Here is a 26480-nt window from a genome sequence, read left to right as displayed (position 1 = left end):
GTCGATCCTAGCGACGTCCGATGCGCGCTGTCCTTGCTCAAAAGAACAGCCAGGTAAAGTCCATGAATGCACTCGACATCTCGCCGTAGGGGTTTATAAAGACGGCGCTGCTTGCACGACGTCCCCTACCACATCTTTCCGTACGCCGCTCCTTCAGTTCCACAGCCTTTTCAAGATGCAACAGCTTCAGCTTTCCTCTGCTATCTCCTCGCAGGATTCACTCCTCACCATACCCGCTGAGCAACGACACCTCGGTAAGCAGTGCCTATGGGCCGCGCCCATGATGTCAACATACTGATGTGTTGCTGGACCAATTTTGTCGAAGAGTTTGACATTGTCAGCGCCACGCTGAAGGGCCTGATGCCGAAATGGTGGATGGAGTGTCCAATGACTGCTCGTAATGAAATACACGTGGGCGGCAGAGGTCCATATGTGCTATCGTTTCGTGGCGTCCCCCTCGAGGGCTTTTTAGCTGCCCAGGAGCCCGCGCCGTGCTGCGGGTTTTGCGCGAACTACGAGATAGACATGTACAAGATCACCGAGACGATTCGCCCCGTGGCTACAGACGCGAAGGACATTGCGCCGAACCGGATGGCAGTGGACAAGGACATGTGTATGGACACGCGGGTGACGTCGATGCTGCTACATATGATGTCGATGATGGACTCGGGCGGGGCGCATGTGGATGTGGACACGGCGATCGCGACGATGCCTCCCCCGTCCGACCTCACCAAGGCACTGCAGGACCTGGTGAGTCCACACGCCGCGTGTCCCTGTACCGTATCCCTAATGCGCACTCGCGGCGGTCGGCCACGTTCAACAGGTCTTGCGCTGTACCTTGCTCTCGCCCGAGCTCCGCGGGTGCCGCACCCGCGGCCACGGCTTCCACGTCGCCATCGTGGTGAAGTTGCGGGCGGGCGCGAGGCCTGCCGGCGCCACCGACGACGAGCTGGTGCGCGCTGTGCAGGCTGCGTTCCCGGACTTGGACGAATTCAGGCGGTACATGGGCTCGGACGAGCCCCTGTGCAAGAAGACGTTCCAGTTCTCCATCACGCTGGTCCCTGGCGGCCTGGACGATGCAGGTAGCACTAGGCCAATCAAGATTGGACCGCCGCCCGCTGTGTACTCGGGGGACGGCGCGCCCTGCGCGTTGCGGCAGAGTGGGAATCGAGGCAGTCCTTGGGTGCCGACTGGGTCGTCGCTTTCGCCAACGAGTACGCGCGGATGAGAGCGCTTAAGCACATTAGAGCGGCCGTGGGGTCTGTTGGGACTCGCCGAGCTCTCGATACCATCGGCCGAGCGTCGCGTGGACGTGGAGGTGCAGCTCGCCGTGTACAGAATTAGGCATGGTCAATAGGAATACAGCGTTTTCCCTCATGTGTCTTCTCACGTCCCCGTCCTCACGATGTCGCCCAGATGCCCGTACGCAATGCAAGAACACAGCGAGGTTGATAAGTTGACCACCGCACTTTAAACAGGAATATACGTCACGGCTGGCTCCCCCGTTGGACGCCGACTGAGCTGCAACCTGCTCGCCCTAGTCCTTCGCCGACTTTTGCGATGTCTCCGCGGAGCGCCCCCATCGCCGACCCAAAATGGCACAACCAAAGAGGAGCGTTCTAGCACAAGAATGGTAGCATCCGCCACCGTTGCACAAGGCGTAGTGGGCGGCCATTTTACTCCCTTTGTGGCCCTCGTTTATATGGTTACCGCCATTCACAACTGGAAGGGGTGTCTATCCTTCCTGTACATCTCAGCGAACGGCATATGCTAACAGAGGACAAGACTGTGTCTTCGCTTGAATACCACTCCGAGCAGTGCTCCGCCGCGCTCAGTATGGATATCGTTAGTCAGCTGCACCATCCGCTCTTCAAGCTTTCAAGCTTCAAATTGCACACTAAGGCGCGCGGCGCCGGTCTCCTCCTTTTACGCCCACAATCTCATCAGTCTCAGCCTAAAATGAACCGCATTCACACAAGTGTGCCGCATTCACGGCCACGCCATCAGGGTGCGGCGTGCTAGCTTGTCCTTCCTTTTCAATCGTTGCAGCGGCGTCCGCTGTGCACTGATCTGACTCCAATAGAGCATGCGCAAGTGGCCATGAATGCACTCGCCACCTCGCCATAGGGGCATATAAGTATACCGCGCTGCACGTAAGTAGGTCCTCCATCATCAAATCTCGTCCTGCACTACTGCCATCGTTCTATCGCTTCTCCTGCAGCAACCTATCCCTGATATATCTTCGCGGCGCCGACGCCTCCAGCATGCCTCAAGGGGCGCGTGTGCCCCCCCTATCCCATATCTGCAGCGGCATGTGCGGCGCGTTGTTGCCAGTTGACAGTGCGCTGCGTATATATACTGCACCGTTCGAGGCCCATTTCCCGCCAAACCTGACTCCGCTCGACTCAAAATTACTGCGATTCGTCGCCTCGTCCTTCAACGATACGGCGACCCTGTACCCTTAGCATCTCTCCTTCAGCATCCACCGTCCCTGTTACCACCATGGATTGGGCCACCACGTGCCAGGTTACCACGGAGGAGACCATCGGTGAACATTTCGATCTACCCGCCACATCCACGCCCCCCGCTCACATTTTGTCGGGATGTTGCCTAGAATTCCAGCTTATCCGCCTGGAGATAGCGAGCTCTAGAGAGATCCTCTCCCCCGAACAGCGGCGCAAGGTCCTCAACGATATACCGCTCTGCCCCGAAGGGGGGCACAAGCTTCTCAACGCTATATCCCGCATAGACGCTGTCGACAAGCTCCTCGAAGGGACGTGCCTGAACTTCTACTGGATTGTTGATACCATAGGGGGGATGGACGTCCGTAAAATCGGTTTCAGGGGGGCTGTGGATGCGGTGGTGAGTTTGTTGTGCGGGTGTGGATACGCACATGCCGCTTCACTCACGGACGCCTGCTGCTCTGTATGCAATCATGGCAGGTCCAGGCGTACAAGCCGCACACGTTCCTGGAATTCGAATGTGGAAGCCTGCACATCTGTTTCCGCTTCTTTTTGAAACCGTCGAGGATACCTCGCGGTGCGGCTACGACACCACGGGACTCCGAAGAACATGGCGAGGCGTGGCGGAAGGTCGTGGTAGACTTTGAGCGCCTCGCCAGAGTACAAGGCTCTTACGGAAACCTCCATATTCGTCGTGGCGATATGCAACGATAACGAGCAGGAAACCGGGTGGGTCGTTACCCATCCGCGGGTGTCCGTGCCAAAACGAAGAGCAGCGGGTCGAGCAACGTTCGAGAGCTAGGTACCGTGCATGACGTTCAACGTTCAACGCCGGAACGGCACTCCCTTTCCCGCCTCCCTCGCAGACGAGCTTCCAACACCCTTGTGCAGGTTGATCTTGTATGTCTGTATGTATACCGATATCTATAAAGTACATTCCGTAAAAATACAGTGATATCCCGACCACGCCCCGCGCCTCCGGTCAGCATCGCTCTCAACCACGCCACAGCCCAAACGTCCAATAAACGCACTGTCCAGCCCGCGCTCACGCGAGCACGTCGCACACGATCTCGACCGAGTCCCCCGTCTCGCTGCGCGACAGCGGCGGGGTCACCAGCCCGCGCACCACGCTCGGCGGCGCGGCCGTCATCCGCTCCGTCTCCACCGCCGCGTCCGCCTTCGCTGGACTTGACCTGTGCCTATGCAGGATGAACACAACAAAGCGGGTAGATCAATACAAGTACATATTAAGCACAGATAATACACGGTAGCTACTCACTCCTCCATCGCAGTCTTCTCGCTCGGTTCCGTCGTCGCAGTGCTCTCCTCCAGCGCGCGCAGCTGCTCGCCCTCTTCCCGCGCCGCGTCTACGACCTGCTCCATCTCCACGGGGTTCTTCGCAGGGTCGAAGGAGCCGCCCGCAGGGTGCTTGTCCGCCGCGCTCTGTGCCTCCGCCGCGATGCTACCCGACGGCGGTGGGTGTCCCAGGGCGCGCGCCTCGACGCTCGCGATCGTCGCTGCCGCCTCTGCTCAACATCCCATCAGCAAACCGCTTTCTCGCATTCAACAACACGGGGAGCAACGTACCTTTCCCAACGGCGCTGAGGTTGGCCCCGTCCACAGGAACGACGTCCCCGCGGTCGGCCTTGATGCGCTCCGCGTCGCGCAGCGCGATCTCGCGCAGCGTCTCGTCGTCGAGGTGCGTGCCGTCGCCGTCCGGGTGGCGGGCGGCGGCGCTCTGCGCCTCGGCGGCGAGCGAGCCGGGGGGCGGGCGGAACCCGAGCGCGCGGTGTTCGTGCGACATGAGCACGCGTGCATCCGCTGCGAAGAGCAGAGGGTATCAGTCCATGTTTGGAGAGGATCCGGGATAGACACCGGAGTGGAGCGTATGGAGTGGAGAGCGTGTGCTTCCCATCCATACGTCCCGTTTGAAGTGGAGTGGGAGCTCTAAGGAAACATGGATGGACAATACGTACTTGCGCTGATCTTGTTCAGGTTGACACCCGGGACGTCGACGGGGGGCGAGACCCGTGTCGGTGTGACCTTGTCGCTCCCGTTCGTCTTCGCAGCAGCAGGGGGCGCGTCCTTATCTGCGCCCGTGCTCGTTTTGCGCTCGGCACTATTTCGCTGTCAATACTCGTTGTCTCGGAGTTGTCCGCGTATACGCACAGAATGCGGAGCGCATCTTCTCGCGCGATCTCCTTGAGTTTGGTAGTGTCCGGGAGCACGGCGCCGGGCTTGCCTTCGGGGTGCTTCGCGGCGAGGGACTGCACCTCCGCGGCGAAGGAGCCTTGGGGCGGGCGGAATCCGAGGATCTTGTGCTCCTCTGACATGATCTTCCGCGCCTCAGCTGCGTGGTAGAGGTCAGCGACTGCGCACCACTCGATAGACGTCATTTGCAGCCGAGTTTCACCAACTCGCGCGGGACTGGTGTTTCTGTCGCGCGCAGTGGAGTCTTTCACAGCGGTAGTATTCCAGCCAGACCGCCTTCTCTGCAGATAGCGCCCAATATGGCCAAAAGAGACTCACCCATGCTGACGGCTTCGAGGTCAATACCCGCCGCCTTGGCAATATCCGAGGCAGCGCTAGACGTCCTCCGGTGCCCCTTCGACTTTCCAATAGAGTTCGTCGGGGAGCTGTTACGCGGGCCGCCGATTGGGGGCGGGGTTCCGCTGGGAGGGGAAACGACGGGCGTGTCGATAGCGCGCAGAACATCCCCTGCGACGAGCGGCGCTTCGGTCGTCGTCATCACAGAAGGCAGGGTCTGTGTAGCAGTCATAGTAGCAGTCGACATGGTCGATAAAGTAGGCAGGTGTACTGGTCGCTGACGGTCGAGTTGAGAAGGGGGTGGGCTGTCGAGAGGATGGGGGCGAGAGTACAGCTATCTGTGAGGGGGAGAGGGGCTCTGGACGGGGGGCTTAAGTGCTGGGGCTGCGGTGTGGAGTCGGTGGGCGCCATGGTCGCCGGCCATGTCTTTGGCGAGTCGAGGGCGAAGGAGCGGCGGTGGCGCGCCTGCCGTCATCGCCCACCCCATTTCGCGCGCCCGGTCACGTTCACGTGCGTTAATTGCCCGGGCGTCACGCTCGCTTGTGCCACGCAGGTGCTGCGCGCCGATCGCGTCGTACGCCTTGACTCGCGACGTCACTCCAGGATGGACGTGCTCACGACGATTCTGAGAGTGAGCCGGCCGCCGGGCTGGTGCTTCGGTCCGATTCTGTACGCCATCGGGGCCATCCACGGCAGAGGCCCGGTGCGAGGCTATGGGCCGCTCTTGCTGCAGCTCCTCTCGCTCTCGTTTCCCTTGGCTTTGGGTGGGTGCACAGCTGCGCGTTCCCCGCAGCTATCTTACGCATAGCAGTGGTATTTGGGGTCAACGATGTGTACGACTACGACACCGACCTCCTCAACCCACGCAAGACCGCAGACGGCCTCGAGGGCACCGTCCTCTCGCCCGCCTACCACACCCCCGTCCTTGTCTCCGCCGCTCTCGCGTCCCTTTTGATCATGTACTGTTCCGCCCTAACCCGCACCTCACAAAACCTCCTTACAACGCTCCTCCTACTCGCCCTCTCCTGGTCATACTCCACCCCACCCCTCCGCCTCAAGGAGCGCCCCATCCTCGATTCGCTCTCGAACGGCCTCATCGTGATCCTCGCCTACCTCTCTGGATACACCGCGCGCGGGGGACGCCTCCTGCGCCCCCCAGCCAAAGGTCTCGTCCTCGGGCTCTGCACCGCCGGGGTACACGCCCTGGGCGCCGCCGTCGACGCGCGCGCGGACGCAGCCGCCGGCCAGCGCACCATCGCGACCGTGTTTGGCGCGGACGGCGCCGTCGCCTTCGCCGCGCTCAGCTAGTTGCGTATCGCCTCTTCTATTATTGAAAATTCAACAAATGCACTGACGCGCAACTTGAGCAGCTTCGTGGCGCTGTGCGCGGAAGGCAGCTTCACGTCCATCTTTGGGGTGTACCTCCTGGGGGGCCTGGGCGTGACGCTGTTAGCGTTCCTCGACTTGGATCGGGCCCACCTCGCATTTCGTCTCGTTGTTTATTGGACGGTTGGTATGTCCTCGGTGTGGTTCGCGGACAAGGTGCTGGCGAAGGCGCGGGAGCTCAGCGGCTTCGATGAGGAGCACGAGGAGTTGGGGGCGCGATACCAGCTCTAGCCCTCGCTCGCGCGAGTGCTCTGCACCCCCACGTTCAGGCGACAACACATCCTCGAGAGTCCGCCGCACCGCAACCGCGTGGTTCTTCCTCCCCATCCGACTGATGAACAGCCTGCCTGTGCACATCCCCTTCATCCCATCCCACGCTGGCGATGTGGAACTCAACGGATGCGATTGCACGCTATTGACTGTCCATACATTGCATGGGTCCGTGCCTGATACATGGCGCTCCACTACGCAAAACCGCGAAACCGGCGAGCCGAGGTGATCACACTGCTCTGCTCATGAAGCTTGAAGAATGACAGAACGCTGCTCCGCGGGTTGCAATCCGAGGTGGGCGACGAGGATGCTTCGCGAAGACGGACGCAGGATGCGCTGTAGCACGGATCCTTACTTGGCTGTATGTACGAGTCCTGTAGCACATACTCATTCATCTTACCCGATAATTTGAAGTAGACATTCGCCCGGCATCATATTGCAAGCGATTTTGATTCGGACGATGTTGGCGGCCAGTGGTTGCTTGAGGGCCCAGGCAGCCGGAGTAGTCGGGATATCACCGTTTTGTACTGAATATACTCTACAAAGATTATATAGGTATACACGAAAACATACATACATGAACGGGATACGATGAACCCCACCCGGACTCCTATGCGGGCCCCCGCGGTGGGAGTGCAACGAATATCGCGACCTTCCTTCTGGAGAACATATCGCCCTTCTCGTCCTCGTCGGCAAGCAAGCCGTCCTTCTCATCATCAAACAGCTCGTCCTCGTCTTCAATGGACACCACAGACAGCTTGGCGGCGATCTCACCCGCGCCATCCCCCCTGTTGGACGGTCCCGCGATGCACCCTGTCGGCCGCAGGGGCTACACCATCGTGGACTCGTCGTCTCTCCAGTCCACAGTGTCCCTTGCGTCCGCCTCTCCATGCTCGTCCAGGATATTGACTTCCTGCGCTCCCAGCTCGGAGTCGGTCTCGCTTTCCTCATCGAGCGCGTCCTCACACTCCCCCGGGTCGCCCATGATCATGATCTCGACCTCGCGTTCGACTTCCACATGGCGCGTCTTGCCCCAGCCCCCTTCCGGCACGACTTCGATAGCAGTGCCAGAGCTTGTACGGAGTGACAGCTTGAATTCGAAGTCGTGGCGCCGCGTCATCATCCGGAAGTCGCGCTCGTGCAGGCAGCGCTGGGAAAGCAAGACGGGAGTCACTAAGCTCCGCCTCGACATCGGTGCCAGCACTGGGACGCGCAGCGACGTCGGCGGTACCGGGACGCGGCTTAACCTGGACCACACCGTCGACGCGTTTGATAGCGCGACACGCTTCGCACTCAAAACGCACATCTGCGTGCTCCTTCAGGAGGTAAGCCTACACACTGTGGGTGGTCAATTTTGACAGCGGCATTCATATCGATAGACCGCCGCCAATTTACTTTGCTCAGGGATCTGTGGAGCGAGGCCTCCAAATACGGAAGTTCGACGCACCGCGTATCACGCCGCACCACCGTCTCGCACCGTCTCGCTCGCGTTCCGCCACCGCAGGTTCGGGCGTAATGACCTCCAGAAGGGCTCACCGCCCTCACTAGGGTTTTATATTTCTCGAAATGATCTTCTGCACATAACCTGTTGTTTTGAAGGGTTCTCGAACGTTTGAGAGACCATACCTGCGTTGAGTCGTGGTAAGGCTCCTGCAAGGGGACAGGCTCCAGCGCCGGAGTGAAGCTGCCGCGTTTGGTATTGGGCGGGCCGGTGCTCCACGCTCCATGAGCGCAAGAAATTCGCGGCGGTCTATCGATATGAATGCCGCTGGAATGATGAGCGTGGCTCCAATGTGTTAACCCGTGATTTGGACATACCACATCGTATATCATCTGGTTCATATTGGGATTTTTAGCTTTAGGAACTAGCTGGAAGCCCTCGCCGGTGCACGGCTGAGAGGAGTCGACAGTGACTGCTTCATAGCCGAGCTCGCGAAACTCCCGGCTGTTGAATTTGATATCAAAATTCTTCTTCGACTCGATTACGACGAGCGCAACCGCCTGGTGCGAGACCGACGCGTCGATGCGGGGACCTGCGGGGACACGGCTTAGTATCAGTCTCGCACGTAAGCACTAGGCGCTCGACCCGAAAACCTTTGTGATACAGCATAGTAACGTCAGTGGAGAACGTGGACGTGATGGGCAACAAACTGGTCACTGATCTCCGGTGTTCCAGGGTGTAGCACGGCGGACTTCATGGTGGAAGGTATGTGGCGAAGAGGTTATATGGTACCAAAGAGCTGTCTGCTACAGGAGAAGCGATAGAACGACGGCAGTAGCGCAGAACGAGATTTGATGATGGAGGACCTGCGTGCAGCGCGGTATATATACCCCTACGGCGAGGTGGCGAGTGCATTCATGGCCACTTGCGCCTGCTCTATTGGAGTCAGATCAGCGCCCGTCGGACGCCGCTGCGACGATTGAAAAGGAAGGGCAAACCAGCACGCCGCACCAGAAAGGCGTCGCCGTGAATGGGGCACACTTGTGTGTATACGGTTCATTTCAGGCTGAGATTGATGAGGCTGTGGGCGTAAAATTTGAGAAGGCCGGCGCCGCGCGCCTGAGTGTGTAATTTGAAGCTTGCAAGCATGAAGAGCGGGTGGTGCAGCTGACCAACGATACTTGGCATACTGAGCACCAACCGGAATATTGATATTAATGACGAGGAGGCGAAGGTGTTTCCCTCCATTGCAGACACGAGTTGCGTATCCACTGGTATTCAAGCTCTGGGGGTATTAGTGAGTACCACCTACTATCATAGGCAGGAACGAAGGACGTCAGGATGGCCTGGTCGTCCGGTGGCCCGAAAGTAGCACGTTCCACGCTCCGGGACTGATCAAAGGCTGCATGTCGCTATGATACGTCCCGAGCAATTGATGAAGTTGAGACCACAAAGGGAGATCGTGGCCGCCCGCCGTAGTCTCATCCGGTGGCAGGTGGCATTTCATGGTTCCAGGGTTTGTGTTGTATACTAGCAAGTCAGGCGAGACGAGTCTGAGTAACGTACAGCTCTTACCGAAATTAATGCGCCGACACTCCGACGTTACGCGAGTTACACTTTTTACACTTTTGACGCGAAACGCCCGGAGGGCTACAAAGCCGCGAAACATATACTAAAACACACCTTTAGACTATTCAACTGACCTCAGTATGATCCAGGGGTGCATTAAAATGTGTTCTAGATTGTTTATGTCGCTCATAAAGTGTTCCAGCCTGCACACAGTCGAGTGTCGTCCGTGGCAAGGGCCCGAGGTGGTCCTTGCCCTTGTACTCAATCAAATGTGCGTTTAGAGCGCCGGTTGTTGCACTATATGATAGTTCGCATACAGGGCCTCATTAAAATGAGCTCTTAGTACTGCATCGCTGGTGTCAACCATGAGATATCTTCTTCGCAAGGCTTTCCGGTCGCTGAGCAGACGCAGGCGCCCATGGCATACCGATAGGCGCTCGCTCAACGAGCTCCTCGCGCAATTTTTCTTTCGCTCTGCATCCCGTAGAAGGTTGCAAAATGTATGCGTGGACAGCCTGGCACGCATCCCATGCAGTTATTTCGCTTGAATAAAGCTTTACGGACTCGGAAACCGGCATTTTGAGCAGCTCGCGTTGAAAGTGTAAAAAGTGTAAATTGGGTGTCGCGGGCGCTATCGAAGTGCCCACGCATAGATTTCGGTAACAGCTGTAAAAAAGACAGAGACAGGCGAATAGCCGCCGGGCGAGCATGGTGGCAAGTGCGCGGTGGCCCGACGATCATGCCCGGGGAAATCGACCAATTATAAGGATGTCGCGGAAAGTAGGACTACGAGGCCATGGAGAGACCGTGTGCAACCTGCTCGCTGCCTGTTTTACTACACGTGTCAGAGAAAACCCATACGCGCGCTGTAGCAAAGGCGAACTTGTCGGTCGACGCTTTCGAGATAAATATTCTATCCCGAGAAAAAGTACTTTACAGGGCTAGTTATGCGTGCATACACGCGAGGCAACCGGTTCTCAAACAAGCCTCCTATGCCGTCCGCCGCAACTGGACGTCGGGCAAGTACCCAATAAGAGTTGTCCGAAGGTATCTGTTTGTCGTCCGATTACGACGTCGCCGGGGGTTCGACCTTGATCAATTCACCGGTAGCAGTTTGGATCGTGACAAAGATGCGGATATTTATGACCTTGCGGATATTTGTGACCTCGTCCTTAGTACGCTGCCGCCAGCTCGTCCCGAAAGCTGTGTTCTCCGGGTCAAACACATCGTGTGCTTGCATGGCTTGAAGCAATTGATCATTGGTAGCGGCAATGACGTCTGCCTTCGGCCGCGCGACGATGTCGACTCGGAACGAATAGAGTCTGCCTCCGCAATTGAATTCCACATATGGATGTTGCTGGCACCATACGTTCTGTCAACGGGTCATCATTCAGCACGAGCTATGCGGGTGCATGCCAGTGTATGCATGGACCTACCACACGCCATAGAACATGGTCGCCGAACTCGGTCGGCGGAGTCGTCACCCACGTCTTGAAAAAGTCCACCTCGAAGTCCGAGGGGTTGAAGGTGCACTCCCCCGAAGATCCGCCACCTTCGTTACGTTCGCCATTCCGGGGGCTGAGCGTGCCGAATGTGGTGACCATGTGTGTGGTTGCCGGCTGCCAGCGCTGACAGACCGCCGGCATGGTCCGAGCCCTTGACGGTCGCGTTAGCCCGTCCTCAGGCTCCCACACCAGGCCCTTCACTGTGCAGCTGACTAGCTCGAACTCTTTTGAGGGACGTCGTCCCCGTCGGTATGTCAGCTGAAATCATATGCATGTTGAACAGATAAAGCTCACTTGGAGACTTTTTGCTGATGGTGGTGGCCATGGTAAGGAGGTGATAATGCAGAAGGAATACCAGTAAAACTGTTGCAATAAGAGGAATAGAACTGTGGGAGCGATGCACAGCGAGATGCGATGAGGTGAGTGGTATAGACAGCGCGATATATATACCCCGATAATCAGGTGGCGAGTGCTTTCAAAGCCACGCACGGCTCCCCACTTCGATATTAGAACGGCGCATGACGGGCTCGCCGCATCGCAATCTGTTGGTGGCAAATGTGGCAAGCCTGCTCGGCCCACATGCTAAGTGATACCGCCTGCGCAGAGGTGGCGTGTATCACGATTCTTGACGCCTCCGCGCCCTGACAGGCGAGCACGCCTCAGACCGGGGGACGCCGCTATCATAGGAAGGAGGGGCACGCACTGGGGTGGTAGTGGCCCGCGGCCGCGCGTGGCGCCTCTTGCGCTCGAGGTTTCTAGGCTGTGTGGACCGAACGCGGGGTGAGATCGTGCCACGAAGGCGTGTCCGAGTTGTCCCAACCACGCGCCGTGTAGTCGCAGCGCATGCTGCCGTTCTTGTCCATCATAGCGGCGATATGACCGTTCGGCGGCGTGGTGACGCGTCTGGTCCAAATTTGCACGAAGGCATCCTATGGGATAGTAGCGCCCCTGCCTGGAAGGCGTAGACGCGCTCTCAACCCGAGGGAAAGCTCATGGTAAGTTGGCAGCAAGCAAAACGGATTCTTCACTTGAAGACTGAAGACTTATTAGTAGGTTCGTTTGTGGCGACATCTTCATGCGGTATTATTGACTCGACTTTTTGAGAATCTTCGGGATCAACAATAATCTTCCGCCCCGAAGATAGGCTGGTTTGCGAGCCTAGTGGACCAGTGTTCTCAAGGTAGATGGGCAAGAAATTTGCCCTGGTCGGTATGCAGGTGTGTAGGATGAATGTTCGAAAGCAGTGAGCGGCGCCTTTGGTATGAAGTGCTACGAAAACCCGATCAGATGGACGCTTAATACGTGCACGTTGCACGGGGGAAAAAATATGACGAGAGTGGGATTCGAACCCACGCCCTTTCGGACCAGATCCTTAGTCTGGCGCCTTAGACCGCTCGGCCATCTCGCCATGTTAGCAATGCCGTAACGTGCGTTTGAGATCTTCACGCAAGCAGCAGGGCTGGAATCGGACCTGTTCTGATTCAGTTCGCCGCCGCGTTCACTCGACATGGATTCGGAGTTTCTGTTGGCATGCTATTGGTATAAACACGGACTAGACGTACACGATTTCGGGAGACCGCGGGTCTTGGGTTGTGAGGCTCCTGTAGCTGCTATCACGGGGGGTATGCCAGCCACACAGTCACCCACTCCAGGAATGACGCACGAGTATCATTGGTCCCTGTCATTCTATTCCAAAACTTTCACCATAGCCTGCGGGTAGATTGCATGAAACCTACCTGAGGACGTTCTCGCCGCGCTTCCTCCGAGGGACGACCTATGGATGTGGAGTCCGCGCCTGCCTTGACAGTTCGAACCTTGCGACAAACGGGAGAGCGGGCCTCAGCGCTGAGCTGCACTTCGTACTAAAGCACCGAAAAAACCTCGCGAATGAGAGCTATCGCTTGTACGTCTCTTAGGAAGCTCCAGACCACCGGGAATCCGCAGTAGCATCCTCACTGACCACTACCTGCCTCCAAGAAACACCCCAATGTTTCCTATGTTGCGGCGCTGTCTTCCAGTAGCGATCATCTACGCCCTCCTCGCCCAACGTGAGTAACTCCCAAAATCATCGCAGCGACTCACGCTGACCTTTGATGTCAGACATCGCCGCGCAGACGACGCTCTATATCCCCGGGCTCGACCCGCAGCCTGTCACGGCGGCCATCGTCGGCGTCGACGCCCCGAGCAGCAGTACGACCTGGCGCATCGGACCCAGGCTTACGAGTGGCATCTTCACCGAGGCCGTTTCGTCCTTCCATTCAGGTGCCCTTTCTCCCTCTCCTTTCTTCCGTCTTGCCCGGCGCCGAGGCTGATGTTGTATTGCACCTCAGATGGCGAGCAGACGACACAGACCATGTTTACGGTAGATAGCGCCAGTGGGTCAGCGGTGCAGGTCGGGACCGCAGGCGTGACGATCACGTACAAGACGGTCCAAGCTGGGCAGACGACGGGGACGGGGAGTACGTCGGGGTCGAGTGGAAGTGGAAGTGTAACTGCCACTCCGATTGAAACCTCGGCGTCGTCGTCGGTGTCGCGGTCAGGGGCGAGCAGGGAGGTGGGGTCGGGTGCGATCCCCGGTTCGACTGGGACCGCCACGAATGGTGTTAAAAGGGTCGGGCCTTTGCGTTGGGGAATTTCCGCTGGCGCTGTCGTTATTTTGTCCGCGTTACACCTGTGAAGAACGATAAGTAAAGTGGTATGGTGCTAGGTTCAGAGAAAACTCACCTGATCATGATTAGCAATGTTGAACGGTCCGTCGCAAAGACACGCTGCCCGCGGTAGAGGGTAGTCCACGGAGGAGCGAATCTTCGGAGGGCCGCGATACCCTCGCCTACTGTTGTCATGACCTATCAGGCGATTTGTTTGAGTCTCCGGGTTCGCATTCGGACACAGGAAGCCGCACGTAGAGCACTGATTTTTACGTGCAGGCATCCGCCGATAGGCTCTGCATATGCACAGCCATCTGTGGTCTGCAGACGGCGGCCGAGAAGAAGTTGGCGAGGGAGTTTAGCGAGGCTGCTCCTACGGCGAGGCTCCGAACGTTCGGATCTCGATAGAAGTCAGCGCTCACAAAGATTGTGTTGCTCTAGTGTACTTGACAGACTTACGCTGTACACATGCACAAGCTCCGAGGTACGCAGTACTGTGAAGTGCAGAACCTGTTCGTCTAAGCCCTGCCTTCGATCAAGATTCGGAATCAGCTAGGTCTTCGCGCCATGCGAAACGATAAGATGCATGATACAAGGTCTTCCTGGAGGTCCATTGAGTTAATTTGACTGCGGACTGCCACCGTGTTGATCACTCACCGTGAGATGGAGGGCCATCAGAACGACGATGCGGGCCCCGGAGTCCTCGGGCACGGCCTGCCCTGCGAAAACGGAGCGTCGAAATGTATGCGTGCGGCTCCGGGCCTAGTAACGACATGACTCGTGAGGCTTCTTGACATGAGTGCGAAAGTTGGGATGTTGATTGATGGTGGTGCTGTCAGCGCCGGTATAAGATTCAAAACACAGGATCTCTGCAGGTCTTTCAGCCTGTTCTACCCTGCAGTCAGTACCCAACGCTTCGCCCCACCCCTCGGAGGCAGCATCTTCCACTCCTTCTGCATACCTTCTGTCGCTACTGGATCAATATCTGCCCTAAAATGAAGTCATTCGCATCAGCACTCTTCGTCTCGGCACTCAGCGCACAATGTGAGTGTATGCGAGTGATAATGAACGAGAGGCCGAGGATGCTGAATTGAAAGCTCACCTGTGGTAGATGTTGCCGCGGCGACGCTCTACATCCCGTTCTTCGACCCCCAGCCCATCACGGCCGACATTGAGGGCGTCGACGCGAGCGGACACACCACCTGGCGCATCGGCCCCGGCGTACCCAGCGGAACGTTGACGGACGACTCTGACCTTTTCGTTTCTGGTACGCATACTTCCCCTCCTCGTTGCGTATGCCAGTGAGTGACAGAGCACGTCCGCAACAGCAACGCTGGTCGCAGGGCCCACGGACCTGCACCTCGTCGAGAACGACACTGAGCTCGGCTTCGCGATCACCGCAGACTGTGGCCTCAATGGCGCGGTCGCGGTGTGCACCGTCGACGCGTCCGCGGCCGATATCGTCTCGACGACCATTATCACGACCACTGCAAACGCTTTCGACGTACAAGTCGCTACAACCGCCCAGGTAACTCTTACCGATACCGCTGCGACGGCCACCGCTACGAGTTCGGACGACCAGAGATCCGGAGGGCTGCGGGTGACCACTACCGGGTCTGTACCGCCGAGGATTGGGACGAGCGGTGCACCTTCTGCTGCAACTGATAGTGGGAGTGCTATGCCAAGCGCGACGGGCGGAAGTAATGGGGCAGAAAGGATGGGCTCATCGGTGTTTGGGCTCGGGATGAGCGTCGCTTTGGTCGCTATGTGGTTCGCTTGAGGTCGTTTACTCTGGTGTCTGAATATGAATTTGTCGAAACGTGACATGCTGCCAAACCTGATGTTCTTTTCGCATTTTTCTGCTGCGAGATGGATGAAGGAGAGAAGAGAGAAGGCAGGAAGCGCCCACGCTCTTTGGCGTAAGCTATTTTGTGACCGATCGCGACGGTTACTGTGACGGGCGCGTCAATACCATTTGGCGCTGGTGCCTCTGAGCGAGCGTCTGTCTCAGCGGTGTGGCAACGTTCTCCGAGTCCTCCGAGTCTGACAGGCACACGAACCTACAAGTCCAACCACCCTCTCTCCTCCCACCATGCCCGGCCCACGCAACCAGAAGAAGAAGAAGAACGCACAGAGCAAGAAAGTCGACAAGAAGCCGCCTCCGGCGCCCTCCGCGTCTCAGTCGCCCAGCCCGACGCCCGCACCAGCGACCCCGCCACCGCTCGCCGCACCCGTTCACGCGCACCATGTCTCAGACGAACCGCTACACGACACGACTCCTCCAGTAGAGCACGACATACACGAGAAATATTTGCCAATATACCCTCAGGACGAAACGGATGCAGAGCCCCCGATTTCCTCGGCACTGTTCAAGACACCCTTCATATACGACCCCGGAGATGGCCCTCGCGTCAAAGATCCGCGCGCGTTTCTCGCGTCGCGCTTTGCCGCTCCACCCTCGTTGGACGACGCGATGTGCGCGGAGTTTGCGGAGGAGGCGGTCCTGCAGATGCTTTGTACGGTGCTCCCGGAGGAGACGGCCCTGGTACGTCTCAGCTGTATGTATAGTGGTCTAAATAGTCTTAAGACGGACGCGTCGTATGATAGATCCTGTGGTATAACAAGAGCAGAAGGACAGCGCGAATATGCCCTGCGTGTCAGAGACTGTACCGGCTAGGTGACGTCCTCCCAGACCACCTCGCTGGAGACAACGGGGAGCAGCGGAACGAGACACGGTCATCGCCCTTCCTTGCGCGCGAGCAGGAGTTCAGCGGTCTATGTAAGTCCATGCTCCCAACTTCATCGTATATGACCGGGGCATCGTTCCGGCAAGTGCACGCCTCAGGGACGCGTCGAACTACCAAGATTCCTCCCCACCCATCTCCCTGTCACTCTGTCCTTTCGAACATTGTCTCACCGATCATTCATCCACAGGCTCGCCAGTATGCTTCATCCTCGCAGCGTACAACTACCCCGGCGCGATCCGCTCAACATGGGGACGCATGGCCGAAGAGCTCGACGACGCGACCTGGGACCTGCTCGGCACGCCCACGAGCTCGAACGACCTCGGGCTCGGGATGCTGCTCAAGATGACGCGGTGCCACGACCTCGGACTCGCGCAGCTGTTTTTCCCGGACCTCGCCGATGGTACCGGGGAAGAAGAGGCTGGGGAGGTGAGCGGGGAGGACGGGTCGGAGGAGACGGTGCGGGAGGAGGAGGAGCATCTGCAGGCGCCGCAGCCGAGACGAGCGAAGGAGCAGTGGGAGGACGATATGTCTGAGATGTCTGCGGTTAGTCCCGGGGTCGAGGTGGAGATGATGATGAGGTTGGAGAGGTTACAGGTCGCTGAGCCTGAGGGAGAGGACGGAGACGCATGATGTGCGGACATCTCGGGAGAGGCACCATGATATGTATGCATATCTGCCAGGTCACTATGACTGCCACCAGCATTTAGTATATACATGCATACGGACGACGCACTATATCATACCCCGCACGTAGAGACTGCCGTAGTGAGTTCCAAAAGTACAGATGCGCAAAATTCTCTCTGCCTGGGAGTCGAACCCAGCTTTCGCGCGCATACACATGACAAGCGCGTGTACTAACCGATATACTAGCAAAGAGATGATACTGGTCTTGATACCAGCCTCATAGCCTTACGTTGCGGTCCGACCACAGGCCCAAGATACCACACCCTCGAGACGTGCGCATCTTCCATGTTCTGCAGTGTGCCATAGGAGTCATTTCACGTTGTACCAAATATTCTCAGCCTGCCTTGGGGCGAAGGGTGAGACGAACGTACAAGCGGGCGCTTGATGCTTCCTTTGTCCGCTGTGTTAGTGCAACCCTAACCCTGATTGATCGGGCCCATAGGAAGCGAGGGATGGCGGCTAAACCTGGCCTTCACTGCAACTTGTCTCTTACCACCATGGCCGCGTCTACCTCGAAGACGTCCGCCTATGCGAAACGTAGGAAACTGCTCCTCGTGCTCTATACGCCACTCAACCTAATATAATTACAGGAAACGACGCGTCTAGCGCTGTACCATTAGGTAGGTCGGCAGCTCACTACCCCTCGCACGCCGTGGCTTATTCGAGAAACAGAGGAGGACTCCGACTCGGATTTTAATCCCGGATCGTTTGTTCCAGAGCCTAAGTTGAAACGCGGTCGGAACTCGAAAGCTTCCCGCAAGTCTGACGAGCTGTCGGACTCGCCACGGCCTAGTAAGAGGCGAAGGAGCGAGACCCTTGCCAAAATCGGGGGCAGGGGCTCGCAGCGCGCAAGTCCGTGCTTAGCCACCAGTCATGTTGTGTGAAACTGACGCTCATTCTTGCAGATGAGAAGCGTGTTGGGGCGGTGCCACCGCGTCCGAATCTCCTCTTGCAGTACTTTGGTAATTCGACACGCTTTAGCTCCCGTACAGTCGTCTGATACTTCATTCGCGCGTAGGTGACTTGGGGATCAAACCTGTTCCAGAAAGCGACAATGAACCCGAAGACGCAGACGAAGAGGAAGAAGAAAACGACGACGATGACGAGAAGGAGGAAGACGACGAGGAGCCTAAGGTCCCGCCACCACTGCCCAAGACACTCGCGATGCTCTATGACAAGGCGAAGCTCAAGAAATCCACTGCCGGTGCTCACGACGACTCCGACACGGAGTACGAAGAGAGCGAGCCGGAAGACGCTCCGCCACCCACTGAGCCGCTCCTGGTCAAGCGGGTCGCCACTGGGAACCCTACAGCCGCACGACCGTCCCCCAGCAAGAAGCCCAGGCTTGATGTTACGGACGACTCTGCTACGGAGCTCGAGGACGAAGATGCGGAACCGCATTGGGTTCTTAGCGCTCCCGCCCCTTCAGCTCCGAAGAAGCCTAAACCTGCGTATGATTCCGATGCAGATACCGAGGAAGAAGAGTCTGACCTGGAGTCGTCCGCCGAGGTAAGCGAGAGTAGCTATTGCAGGGATTGGAGCAAAGGCTGAGTTGTGTGTAGGATGTGCAAGTCCGCCCTGTCTTCCCTCTGAAGGAGGGGCAGACGCGCGCCGAACCATTAGCTTTGGACAAGGCCCATAAGGTTCCCGGAAGCATCAACACGTTCTTGCGCGAGTATCAAAGAGATGGTGTACGCTTCTTCTGGGAAAGATATAACGAAGGACGGGGCGGTCTTCTCGGAGACGATATGGGCTTAGTGCGTAGCATTTACGTTTGAGATGCTCCCAAGATACTAACAGTTAATTGATCAGGGCAAGCATTTGTATACAGACAAATACCGGAACCGCTACTCACGACCACACAGGGAAAACCATCCAGGTCATCTCATTTCTCTCCGCCATCATGCACAAGAGAGGCAATAGTCGAGACGTAGACCGCCGTCGCGACCATGTCGCTCGCTTACAGAAGAGCAAGGAGTGGAAGGCCAATCGAACTCTTCCTCCCGCCAACGCGGACTGGCCAACGTGCCTCATCATTGCGCCGAGCAGCGTAGTGGGTAACTGGGAGCGCGAATTCGAAACGGTGCGTACGATGTACATTCGTGATCCCCAGGGCATCATCTCAAGGACGATCGCTGCAGTGGGGATATTTCGAAGTCGGGATGTACATCGGACCACCAACGGCTCGCGCCAGTGTCCTAACGGACTTCAAGTTGGGCCGCCTGGATGTCCGTAAGTAGCGGCGTCACAAACAACTACCGATACTCTACACCGATACTCTACTGACCCGTACTCCGTAGTCGTGACTTCCTTCGAAGTCGCCCGGATAGACATCGATCTGATAGACGAGCTCCCCTGGTCTTGCATCTTCATCGACGAGGTACACCGTGTCAAGAACCCGCGCTCGAAGTTGGCAGAGGCATTCAGTCGGTTCACGTGTCCACGACGCTTCGGGCTTAGCGGTACAGGTGAGTACAATGTTCTGGCGCTTCATGGGTATGCAACCCTTTCTCAGACTTTGTGCAGTCATCCAGAACGGCTATGAGGAACTCTGGACAGTGTTGGACTGGACGAACCCAGGGTCGGTCGGAACGAAGAAGCAGTGGGAGACGTACGTCGAGAAGCCGCTGCGCGTAGGCCAGAGCAAGTCGGCCACGGATGAAGAGCACTTACAAGCCGCTGTAAGTACTTCTTCCCCTGCGCGAAGACGCATTTGATAACGTATGCTTCATAGCTGGTCGCCAAGCTCTTGACGGAGAAGCTGTTGCCACACCTATTCCTCCGCAGGTATGTAATGTTATGTCGCCAGACGGATGTAGGGGCTAACTTCAAATAGGACCAAGCAAATCATTCAGGACCAGGTTGGTCAGATAACCTCCATCCCCTAACAGCGAATTGACATTCCTCTTCAGCTCCCGCAAAAGACAGATCAAGTTGTCTTCTGTCCGCTTACTCCCGTGCAGATTGCCGTCTACAAGCGCATACTTGACCTCGAAGCTGTCGCGAACCTGGTCCACAAGGACAAGGCATGCGACTGTGGCTCAAAGAAGGCGTACGTTATACCTCCTCCGCTCTGCCTTCACTGCGCACGCTGACTTGGTACACAGGCGGAAGAAATGTTGCCATCCCGTCCATCCGGGCGACCTTTTCAAGTACATGTCGACGTTGATCAAGATTGCCAACCATTTGGCCCTTATACTGCCAGGTTAGTTACCGCATCTAATTCGGCGAACCATCGCTAACTTTTACTTTCTTTCAAATAGCGCCGACGGACACCATAGATCAGGTTCGCTGGCGGTGCACGTCGTGTATTCTGATAAATTGGCTGACATTCTGTAGACCGCACGCAACCGAGAATTGTCTCGACTGGCATTCCCCACTGGAGCTCTTCCGAAGTACGGCCCTTCGATGCTGCGGCCGGAGTATTGCGGCAAGTGGCAGGTAAGCTTCATTCGTCTCTGGGCTGAGAACTATATGTGCTGATAGAAGTACAGGTACTGGAAACGCTTCTCAAGGGATGGAAGCGAGAAGGCGGAAACAAGGTCCTGATCTTCACGAAGTCGGTGAAGCTATTGGAGATGTTGGAGTTCCACCTGAATTCGCGAAGTACGTAGTCTCGTTAGCCTTGGTTAGCAGTACGCTGACAGCCCCCTTCATTCAGACTACGGCTTTGTGAAGCTCGATGGCTCGACGAAACAACCAGACCGTGAGCAGTCTATGGTATCGCCATGATGCTGTTGTTGACACTGCGTTAGGAATGCCGATGATCGACCGGTTCCAGGAAGATCCTGCTATTTTCGTTTTCCTGATATCCACGATGGCTGGCGGCACAGGCTTGAATCTTACGGCGGCGAACAAGGTGGTCGTCTTTGGTGAGCACCTGAAGTTGCATCGTGATATGCAGTTTCCTGACGCTGCATAATAGATCCCAACTGGAGTGAGTCGGGCTACCACTGTCCCCAAGTAATGTTCTCAGACGATATGATGACTCAGATCCTGCACACGACCTCCAAGCCATGGATCGAGCCTACCGCTTCGGACAAACACGAGACGTGGCTGTATATCGGCTGCTTGGCGCAGGCTCCATCGAGGAGCTCATCTATGCGCGGCAAGTGTACAAGCAACAGCAGATGCAGGTCGGGTACAACGCCAGCCTCCAGACAAGGTCAGTTATCCTGCTATTCTGATGAACGACGTCGCTCATGAGCACCATCTCAGATACTTCGAGGGCGTCCAAGGAGACAAGCACAAACGAGGGGAGCTGTTTGGAATCCAGAACATCTTCAAGCTGCACGAGCACACGCTGGCGACGAAGATGGCGGTACGTCTCCAGGCAAGACAATGACATCCATACCCATGATGCTCACCAGCCGCTAGATCGAGCGGGCTCATGTCAGTGACTTGGACTGGGCCTTTGCGTACATGGGTGGCAAGAACGGAGTCGTAAAGCGCCCTCAGGCCAAAGCGAAGAAAGCGGGTGTACATTGGGTGTATGAAGAGGAGGCGAAGACAGGAAAGGACTACGTATGTTTACCAGAGCTGCTTCATGCGACGCGTGCGCTTACATTCCATAGGACGAATTCCGCGGGCTTGGAGCGCTACTCTTTGACGACGGTAGGGGATCTGTTTTCGTAGCAACCTCCCAGTCGCTCATTTTGCATTCGCGTATAGCGCCGCCCGAATTGGACCACAAGCCGGACGATATAGAGAAGACCCTCAACGCAATCGGTGTTCACTATACCCATCGCAATGACGACCTCATCGCCCCGAGCGCCATCGAAGGGCAGCGAATGCAGGTCATGCTCCAGGTGTGTAACCAATTACAGCCTTGATCGTGCCTTGACTCACTGCGGCTGCAGGAGAGAAAGAAGAAAGCCAAACAGGCAAAGGAACGTCGCGATTCCGGAAAGAAGGGGAAGGACAAGACGTCCGAGCCAGAGTGGCCGCCTCGCCGCAGGCATCACAAGGCACCGCCCAGTCCGCGCTCGAAGTGCGTTCGCTCCGTTTGTAATTCTTGCTCTGTCGCATCACTGACAGCGTCGACTCTAGGCTGCAGATACGCCAGCGCGCGCTGATAGAGCAAGGCCTTCTTAAAGACCCGGAGGACCTCCCGAAGTTTGCACAAGAATTGTGAGTGTCAAATCCGAACTTCCTCGCTCTACCAGCCTCGCTGAAACGAGTGCCATAGCGCCCAGAAGACTCTGGAGGAGCAAACGGCGTTCCTTGCGCAGTTGGACGACTACGCAAAGAAGCACTTCTAGTAGTCGTTTCTCGAGGCGACCTCGAGTCAAGTCACCAATCGTATCTGCTGTCGCTGTAGGTATCGTGCTATCTTGTTTTGTTTTTGCTATGCGCTTGGAGGATGGATGCTGTTGTGTGTACTTATTGTACTACTTATTGGTGATATCATCGTGTACTTATCGAGTTGTATCGACGAACCAAATATCCAAAGCTATCAGTATGTCTAGCATTCATATCATGCACCGAGGGAATGCGAGAGCAAGCGTCACAGCAGATTGCGTATAATACACACAAGGACATTTGTACAACAGCGATCACAGCATAGTCCGGAGCACGAACGTAGGTCCAAGTCCAGAGTCCCCGTCAACCACCGAACCCGCCCTCGTACCCCTCGCCGCCCCACTGGCCCATGCTCATGCCCATCATGTTCTGGCCCATCGCCGAGTTCATGCCCATACGAATCGAACCCAGGTTCTGGCCCATGCCCTGGCCCATACCTTGAGCCATTCCCTGGCCCATGCCGTTCATGCCGTTCATACCACTCATACCTCCCATGCCGTTCATTCCGCCCATCCCCTGGCCCATCCCGCCCATGTTGCCCATCCCGTTCATGCCCATCATACCTTCGCCCATCCCGCCGTCCCACATGCCCGCGCCAGACCCGTCCATATACTGACCCTCCCCGCCCGCCATCCACCCCATCCCGCCGCCGCCCGCACCGCCCATCCCCCCATGTCCCCCATGAGCATGCCCCCCACGCCCCATGCCCCCACTGCCCATCCCCCCGTCGAACCCGCCCCCAAAGCGCCCCTGGCCCCCGCCGAACGGCATGCCCTGCTGCGCCATGCCCATCATGCTCATGGGGACGTTGAGCCCGAGTCCGGGCATGCCCATCTCCTGGCCCCACCCGCCGCCGCCCATCATGCCCATGCCGCCCATGTCTGGGCTCATGCCGTTCATCGGCACCATCTGCGGCGGGCCCATCATGCGATTCTGGTTTGCGAAGCCGCCGCCGCCGCCTCCGCCGTTGCCGCCGCCGCCGTTGCGGTGGTTATTGCCGCCGCCCATGCCCATCATGGGCGTGGCCATGGAGCCGCCGTTTGAGTTGGGCGTGGAGTGCATGCCGTTGTTGTGGTTGGAGGAGCCGCCGCGGACGGGTGACTTAGGCCTGAGAGCATCGATTTCTGCGGGTGTATGCCGGAGGTCAACGTCCGCTCACATCTAGTGGAGACCTAAGATAAGATGCGTACCTGGGGTTACCGGAACGACGGGCTTCCCACCGCCCGCGACTTCCTTCACGCGTGCCTCCCAGCGCTCTCTGTCCCAGCGCATCGCGCCCTCTCCCGCGGCGTCCGTCGCACCGTCGTCGTCGAGAGACATGCCCTCTTCGATGCGGTCCTCTTCGCCCTCGGAAAGAACGGTAACCCAGCCGCGGCGCGCGGTACGCGCACGTCCGAATATCTCAAGGCGGCGCAGGCCAAGGCAGAAGTTCTCGATGAGTGTATGCATCTCTGGCGGCTTGAGTGTTGGGTCGGATTCGTCGCCCTCCCATATGAGTACGTCCGTATCTGTTGGAAGAGCGTGCAGTATAAGTGAACATGACATGGGGGTGAATGAGGTAGGAGAGGCTTACCAACGTTACAATGCACGAACCAGCTATCGGTCGAACGACGGACGGTGCCGCGAATGCCCATCAGACAGTGCTGCTTGGTACGGGTGAGCAGTGAAGTGGTTGGTGGGTCGGTCTGTAAGCCCATGCCAGGTGAGTATACATCTATATATGCATATATGCGGCTGAGGAACGTACCCCTGGACCGCTGTTCGTGGTCTTGTTCGTCTTCACCCACACGATATCTTCGCATCTTCGGAAGCCCCATTTCGCCATGACCTCTCGTCCACGCTCAAGGCCGTCTCCGGAGCCACTGCCTACCCACATCAACACGAATGAAGGGTCCGCCGCGAGAGCGGGAATAGGAAGGTTCTGCAGTTCGTCCCAGGAGAAGGATGATGAGAAGGGAGGGTCGATAAGGATGACGTCAAACTTCGTGGGATGTAGTGTGGAAAGCTCGGAGTAGGGAAGGAAAGTTGGGGGTAGGGCATGTTCTGCGACGGCAGCCTTCTTCAGAGTCAGCAGACGCTGCTGTTTGGGATACCTGGGGAGGGTTAGTTCGCACACAGCAATCACAGAGGAAAGCTCGCTATATGCAGACGTACTCTTCGAAACGATGCTCGGGCTCCGCGCCCAGCACCCAGTTCTGTGGCCACTCTCCTCCGTCCACATACCGCTGAGAGTAGTCGTTCCGTATGGTCTCCTCTTCTGGCACGTAGTTGCTATACCGCGACACGCGTGCGCGTTTCGCCGGCGGGAGATCCGGGCGAGGTGGTTTCGGCGCCGGCGAGATGAGAGGCGAGGAGGGTGGCGATGGGGATGGTGAGCGCGGCGGCGTGGGCAGTAGAGGAAGCTTCAGGACCTCCTCAGGTGGTGAGGGGAGAGATTTGAGTTGTCTTCTGTACCCGCGCTGGGCGTTTCGTATACGCGACACGAGCGCGTTGTGCGAAGCGAGCAGCTCGTTCGCGGACGCAAGACATTCCGTGGTAGTTACACTCATAGGGAAGCTGCGCTTAGTTCGATATCAGCAAATAGTCCCCCTGCGTCGATGGACCTGCCTACTTTCAGTGTTTACGGGAATGGGCTATGGCCAGTCGCGGGGTAACAGGCACTTGGACCCTGATCGAAGCTGAAGTGATTGTGACGCGTCCCTGGGCCCTCGCTGGTCTTCAACGTCAAGTTATACAAGTCTGGACGCCAATATTCAAGAAGGCACAGCGTAGAGAGAAGCGTGGGAGGTGGCAGGAGGTGGTGGTGGTGGGACCGGAGTGAGTGAACCAGCGAAGCGCCCGTCTCGCTACCCTGCTCAGAAGTAGACGCCCGCTTTGTGGCGTTGAGTTGCCACGTGTGGTGGCTGTGCACCACATCATTACTGCGAATCGCGATCGCAGTGTTCGATCTACGCTCTCTTCATGAACACCACTGCGAGGCCATATCACTGCTGTTTGCGAGAGGTATGGATGCCTTAGCTGCGTAAATGTGCTCGGTAAAACACGGAAATGTCGATAATCCACGACCATAGACTGCCATGTTGCATTAGAACATCTTTCTGCTGCCAGCAAGGCTGCTGTCACAATTTGCGTTGGTGCGTCAGTATATCTGCAGCTCGAGGAAATTTAACGTGCACACAGAGGTTACACTGCATTTAGTTATAAATGTATAGCCAGGCGATGCAACAATAGCACACAATACTTGTGCAGTCTGAGTAACATTGAACAGACGAGTGCTCCAGCTACTTCAGGTAGCTGGACTTCTTGATTTGCATCTAGATCTCATATGTCAAACTCGCCTCTGTTCACGTCTATGACTTCATATCGGCGGTTGCGGTGGTGCTCTCGCTGCATAACGCGTCATCGCACGGCGCAAGATCGAACGTCGCCGTCTTGTGCAGTATATAAAGAGGTCTAGTGCTAAGAACAACGTCAAACGTTCTCTTCTCCCTTCCTTTCCATAGCAACCCACTGCAGATCACGCCAAATATGTCACCAGCTACATTGGGATGCCATTTTAAATAACATTTGGATTTCATGTGAATGCAATTCGCGAGCCGTAAAACACAGATTCAACTGAAATGCATCCCCCGCCACGCACGTGAGGCGTTTTCCGGAATATCACATTGTCACCTAAGGCCTGGGGGCCGATCTCTGGACTTCAACGTTTCAATATCAACCACGACGACCCGGCCTCAGACGGCGGCCATGTCCCCTCCCGTCTTCCCTTGCTCGTACTTGTCTTCCTGCAGGTCTCGCTTTGCCTTTCTGGCTTCTCACTGCGGAGCTACAGCTGCCGGGGGGATAGTGTTTTCGCGAGACACAACTCGTTGGCTGGCCGCGGGCGACCGCGGACAACGGTGAGGTTCATTTTGTTTACC

The 26480-nt window shown here is 57.2% G+C and overlaps 10 protein-coding genes and 2 non-coding genes across 12 annotated transcripts; 6 read left to right on the top strand and 6 right to left on the bottom strand.

Moving 5' to 3' along the window:
* Positions 1-175: 175 nt before the first annotated feature.
* TRAVEDRAFT_49512 (uncharacterized protein) lies at positions 176-1228 on the top strand (the record flags this gene model as incomplete). The annotated part of the gene is made up of 3 exons (XM_008042076.1): positions 176-254; positions 326-750; positions 824-1228. The coding sequence occupies 3 exons, from the start codon at positions 176-178 to the stop codon at positions 1226-1228; spliced, it is 909 nt and encodes a 302-aa protein (XP_008040267.1).
* A 1274-nt stretch (positions 1229-2502) lies between these two features.
* Positions 2503-3176, top strand: TRAVEDRAFT_49511 (uncharacterized protein; the record flags this gene model as incomplete). Its single annotated transcript, XM_008042075.1, has 3 exons — positions 2503-2548; positions 2615-2862; positions 2943-3176. 3 exons carry the CDS (start codon positions 2503-2505, stop codon positions 3174-3176), a joined length of 528 nt encoding a protein of 175 aa, XP_008040266.1.
* Positions 3177-3507: 331 nt separating this feature from the next.
* Positions 3508-5256, bottom strand: TRAVEDRAFT_73152 (uncharacterized protein; the record flags this gene model as incomplete). Its single annotated transcript, XM_008042437.1, has 6 exons — positions 3508-3661; positions 3742-3988; positions 4050-4283; positions 4439-4581; positions 4632-4812; positions 4992-5256. The coding sequence occupies 6 exons, from the start codon at positions 5254-5256 to the stop codon at positions 3508-3510; spliced, it is 1224 nt and encodes a 407-aa protein (XP_008040628.1).
* Positions 5257-5613: 357 nt separating this feature from the next.
* On the top strand, positions 5614-7093 carry TRAVEDRAFT_73151 (uncharacterized protein; the record flags this gene model as incomplete). Its single annotated transcript, XM_008042436.1, has 3 exons — positions 5614-5773; positions 5821-6316; positions 6380-7093. The coding sequence occupies 3 exons, from the start codon at positions 5614-5616 to the stop codon at positions 6624-6626; spliced, it is 903 nt and encodes a 300-aa protein (XP_008040627.1). The 3' UTR covers positions 6627-7093.
* Positions 7094-7275: 182 nt separating this feature from the next.
* Positions 7276-7857, bottom strand: TRAVEDRAFT_49508 (uncharacterized protein; the record flags this gene model as incomplete). The annotated part of the gene is made up of 2 exons (XM_008042074.1): positions 7276-7453; positions 7511-7857. The coding sequence occupies 2 exons, from the start codon at positions 7855-7857 to the stop codon at positions 7276-7278; spliced, it is 525 nt and encodes a 174-aa protein (XP_008040265.1).
* A 2884-nt stretch (positions 7858-10741) lies between these two features.
* On the bottom strand, positions 10742-11505 carry TRAVEDRAFT_21769 (uncharacterized protein; the record flags this gene model as incomplete). The annotated part of the gene is made up of 3 exons (XM_008041839.1): positions 10742-11047; positions 11112-11404; positions 11475-11505. The coding sequence occupies 3 exons, from the start codon at positions 11503-11505 to the stop codon at positions 10742-10744; spliced, it is 630 nt and encodes a 209-aa protein (XP_008040030.1).
* A 1003-nt stretch (positions 11506-12508) lies between these two features.
* On the bottom strand, positions 12509-12588 carry TRAVEDRAFT_t135. The gene has a single exon. It is a non-coding gene; the product is annotated as a tRNA-Leu (tRNA).
* Positions 12589-13167: 579 nt separating this feature from the next.
* Positions 13168-15608, top strand: TRAVEDRAFT_49506 (uncharacterized protein; the record flags this gene model as incomplete). Its single annotated transcript, XM_008042073.1, has 5 exons — positions 13168-13228; positions 13281-13442; positions 13511-13639; positions 14940-15095; positions 15157-15608. 5 exons carry the CDS (start codon positions 13168-13170, stop codon positions 15606-15608), a joined length of 960 nt encoding a protein of 319 aa, XP_008040264.1.
* Positions 15609-15920: 312 nt separating this feature from the next.
* TRAVEDRAFT_73150 (uncharacterized protein) lies at positions 15921-17307 on the top strand (the record flags this gene model as incomplete). Its single annotated transcript, XM_008042435.1, has 3 exons — positions 15921-16373; positions 16436-16607; positions 16763-17307. 3 exons carry the CDS (start codon positions 15921-15923, stop codon positions 17203-17205), a joined length of 1068 nt encoding a protein of 355 aa, XP_008040626.1. The 3' UTR covers positions 17206-17307.
* Positions 17308-17371: 64 nt separating this feature from the next.
* On the bottom strand, positions 17372-17451 carry TRAVEDRAFT_t134. Its single transcript has one exon. It is a non-coding gene; the product is annotated as a tRNA-Asp (tRNA).
* Positions 17452-19162: 1711 nt separating this feature from the next.
* Positions 19163-22520, top strand: TRAVEDRAFT_128513 (uncharacterized protein; the record flags this gene model as incomplete). The annotated part of the gene is made up of 21 exons (XM_008042434.1): positions 19163-19342; positions 19401-19491; positions 19560-19727; positions 19786-19940; positions 19994-20050; positions 20151-20311; positions 20367-20464; positions 20523-20545; positions 20599-20700; positions 20754-20865; positions 20921-20965; positions 21015-21131; positions 21185-21196; positions 21253-21424; positions 21478-21580; positions 21637-21783; positions 21834-21873; positions 21931-22067; positions 22122-22249; positions 22309-22389; positions 22448-22520. 21 exons carry the CDS (start codon positions 19163-19165, stop codon positions 22518-22520), a joined length of 2202 nt encoding a protein of 733 aa, XP_008040625.1.
* A 343-nt stretch (positions 22521-22863) lies between these two features.
* Positions 22864-25109, bottom strand: TRAVEDRAFT_21767 (MT-A70-domain-containing protein; the record flags this gene model as incomplete). The annotated part of the gene is made up of 5 exons (XM_008041838.1): positions 22864-23684; positions 23751-24068; positions 24134-24245; positions 24308-24653; positions 24715-25109. 5 exons carry the CDS (start codon positions 25107-25109, stop codon positions 22864-22866), a joined length of 1992 nt encoding a protein of 663 aa, XP_008040029.1.
* Positions 25110-26480: the final 1371 nt, after the last annotated feature.

Source organism: Trametes versicolor (assembly GCF_000271585.1).
Source record: "Trametes versicolor FP-101664 SS1 unplaced genomic scaffold TRAVEscaffold_8, whole genome shotgun sequence".
NCBI classification, from domain to species: Eukaryota; Fungi; Basidiomycota; class Agaricomycetes; order Polyporales; family Polyporaceae; genus Trametes; species Trametes versicolor.
Note: the sequence above shows the minus strand (reverse complement) of the source record. Positions and strands in the feature narration are given on the sequence as shown.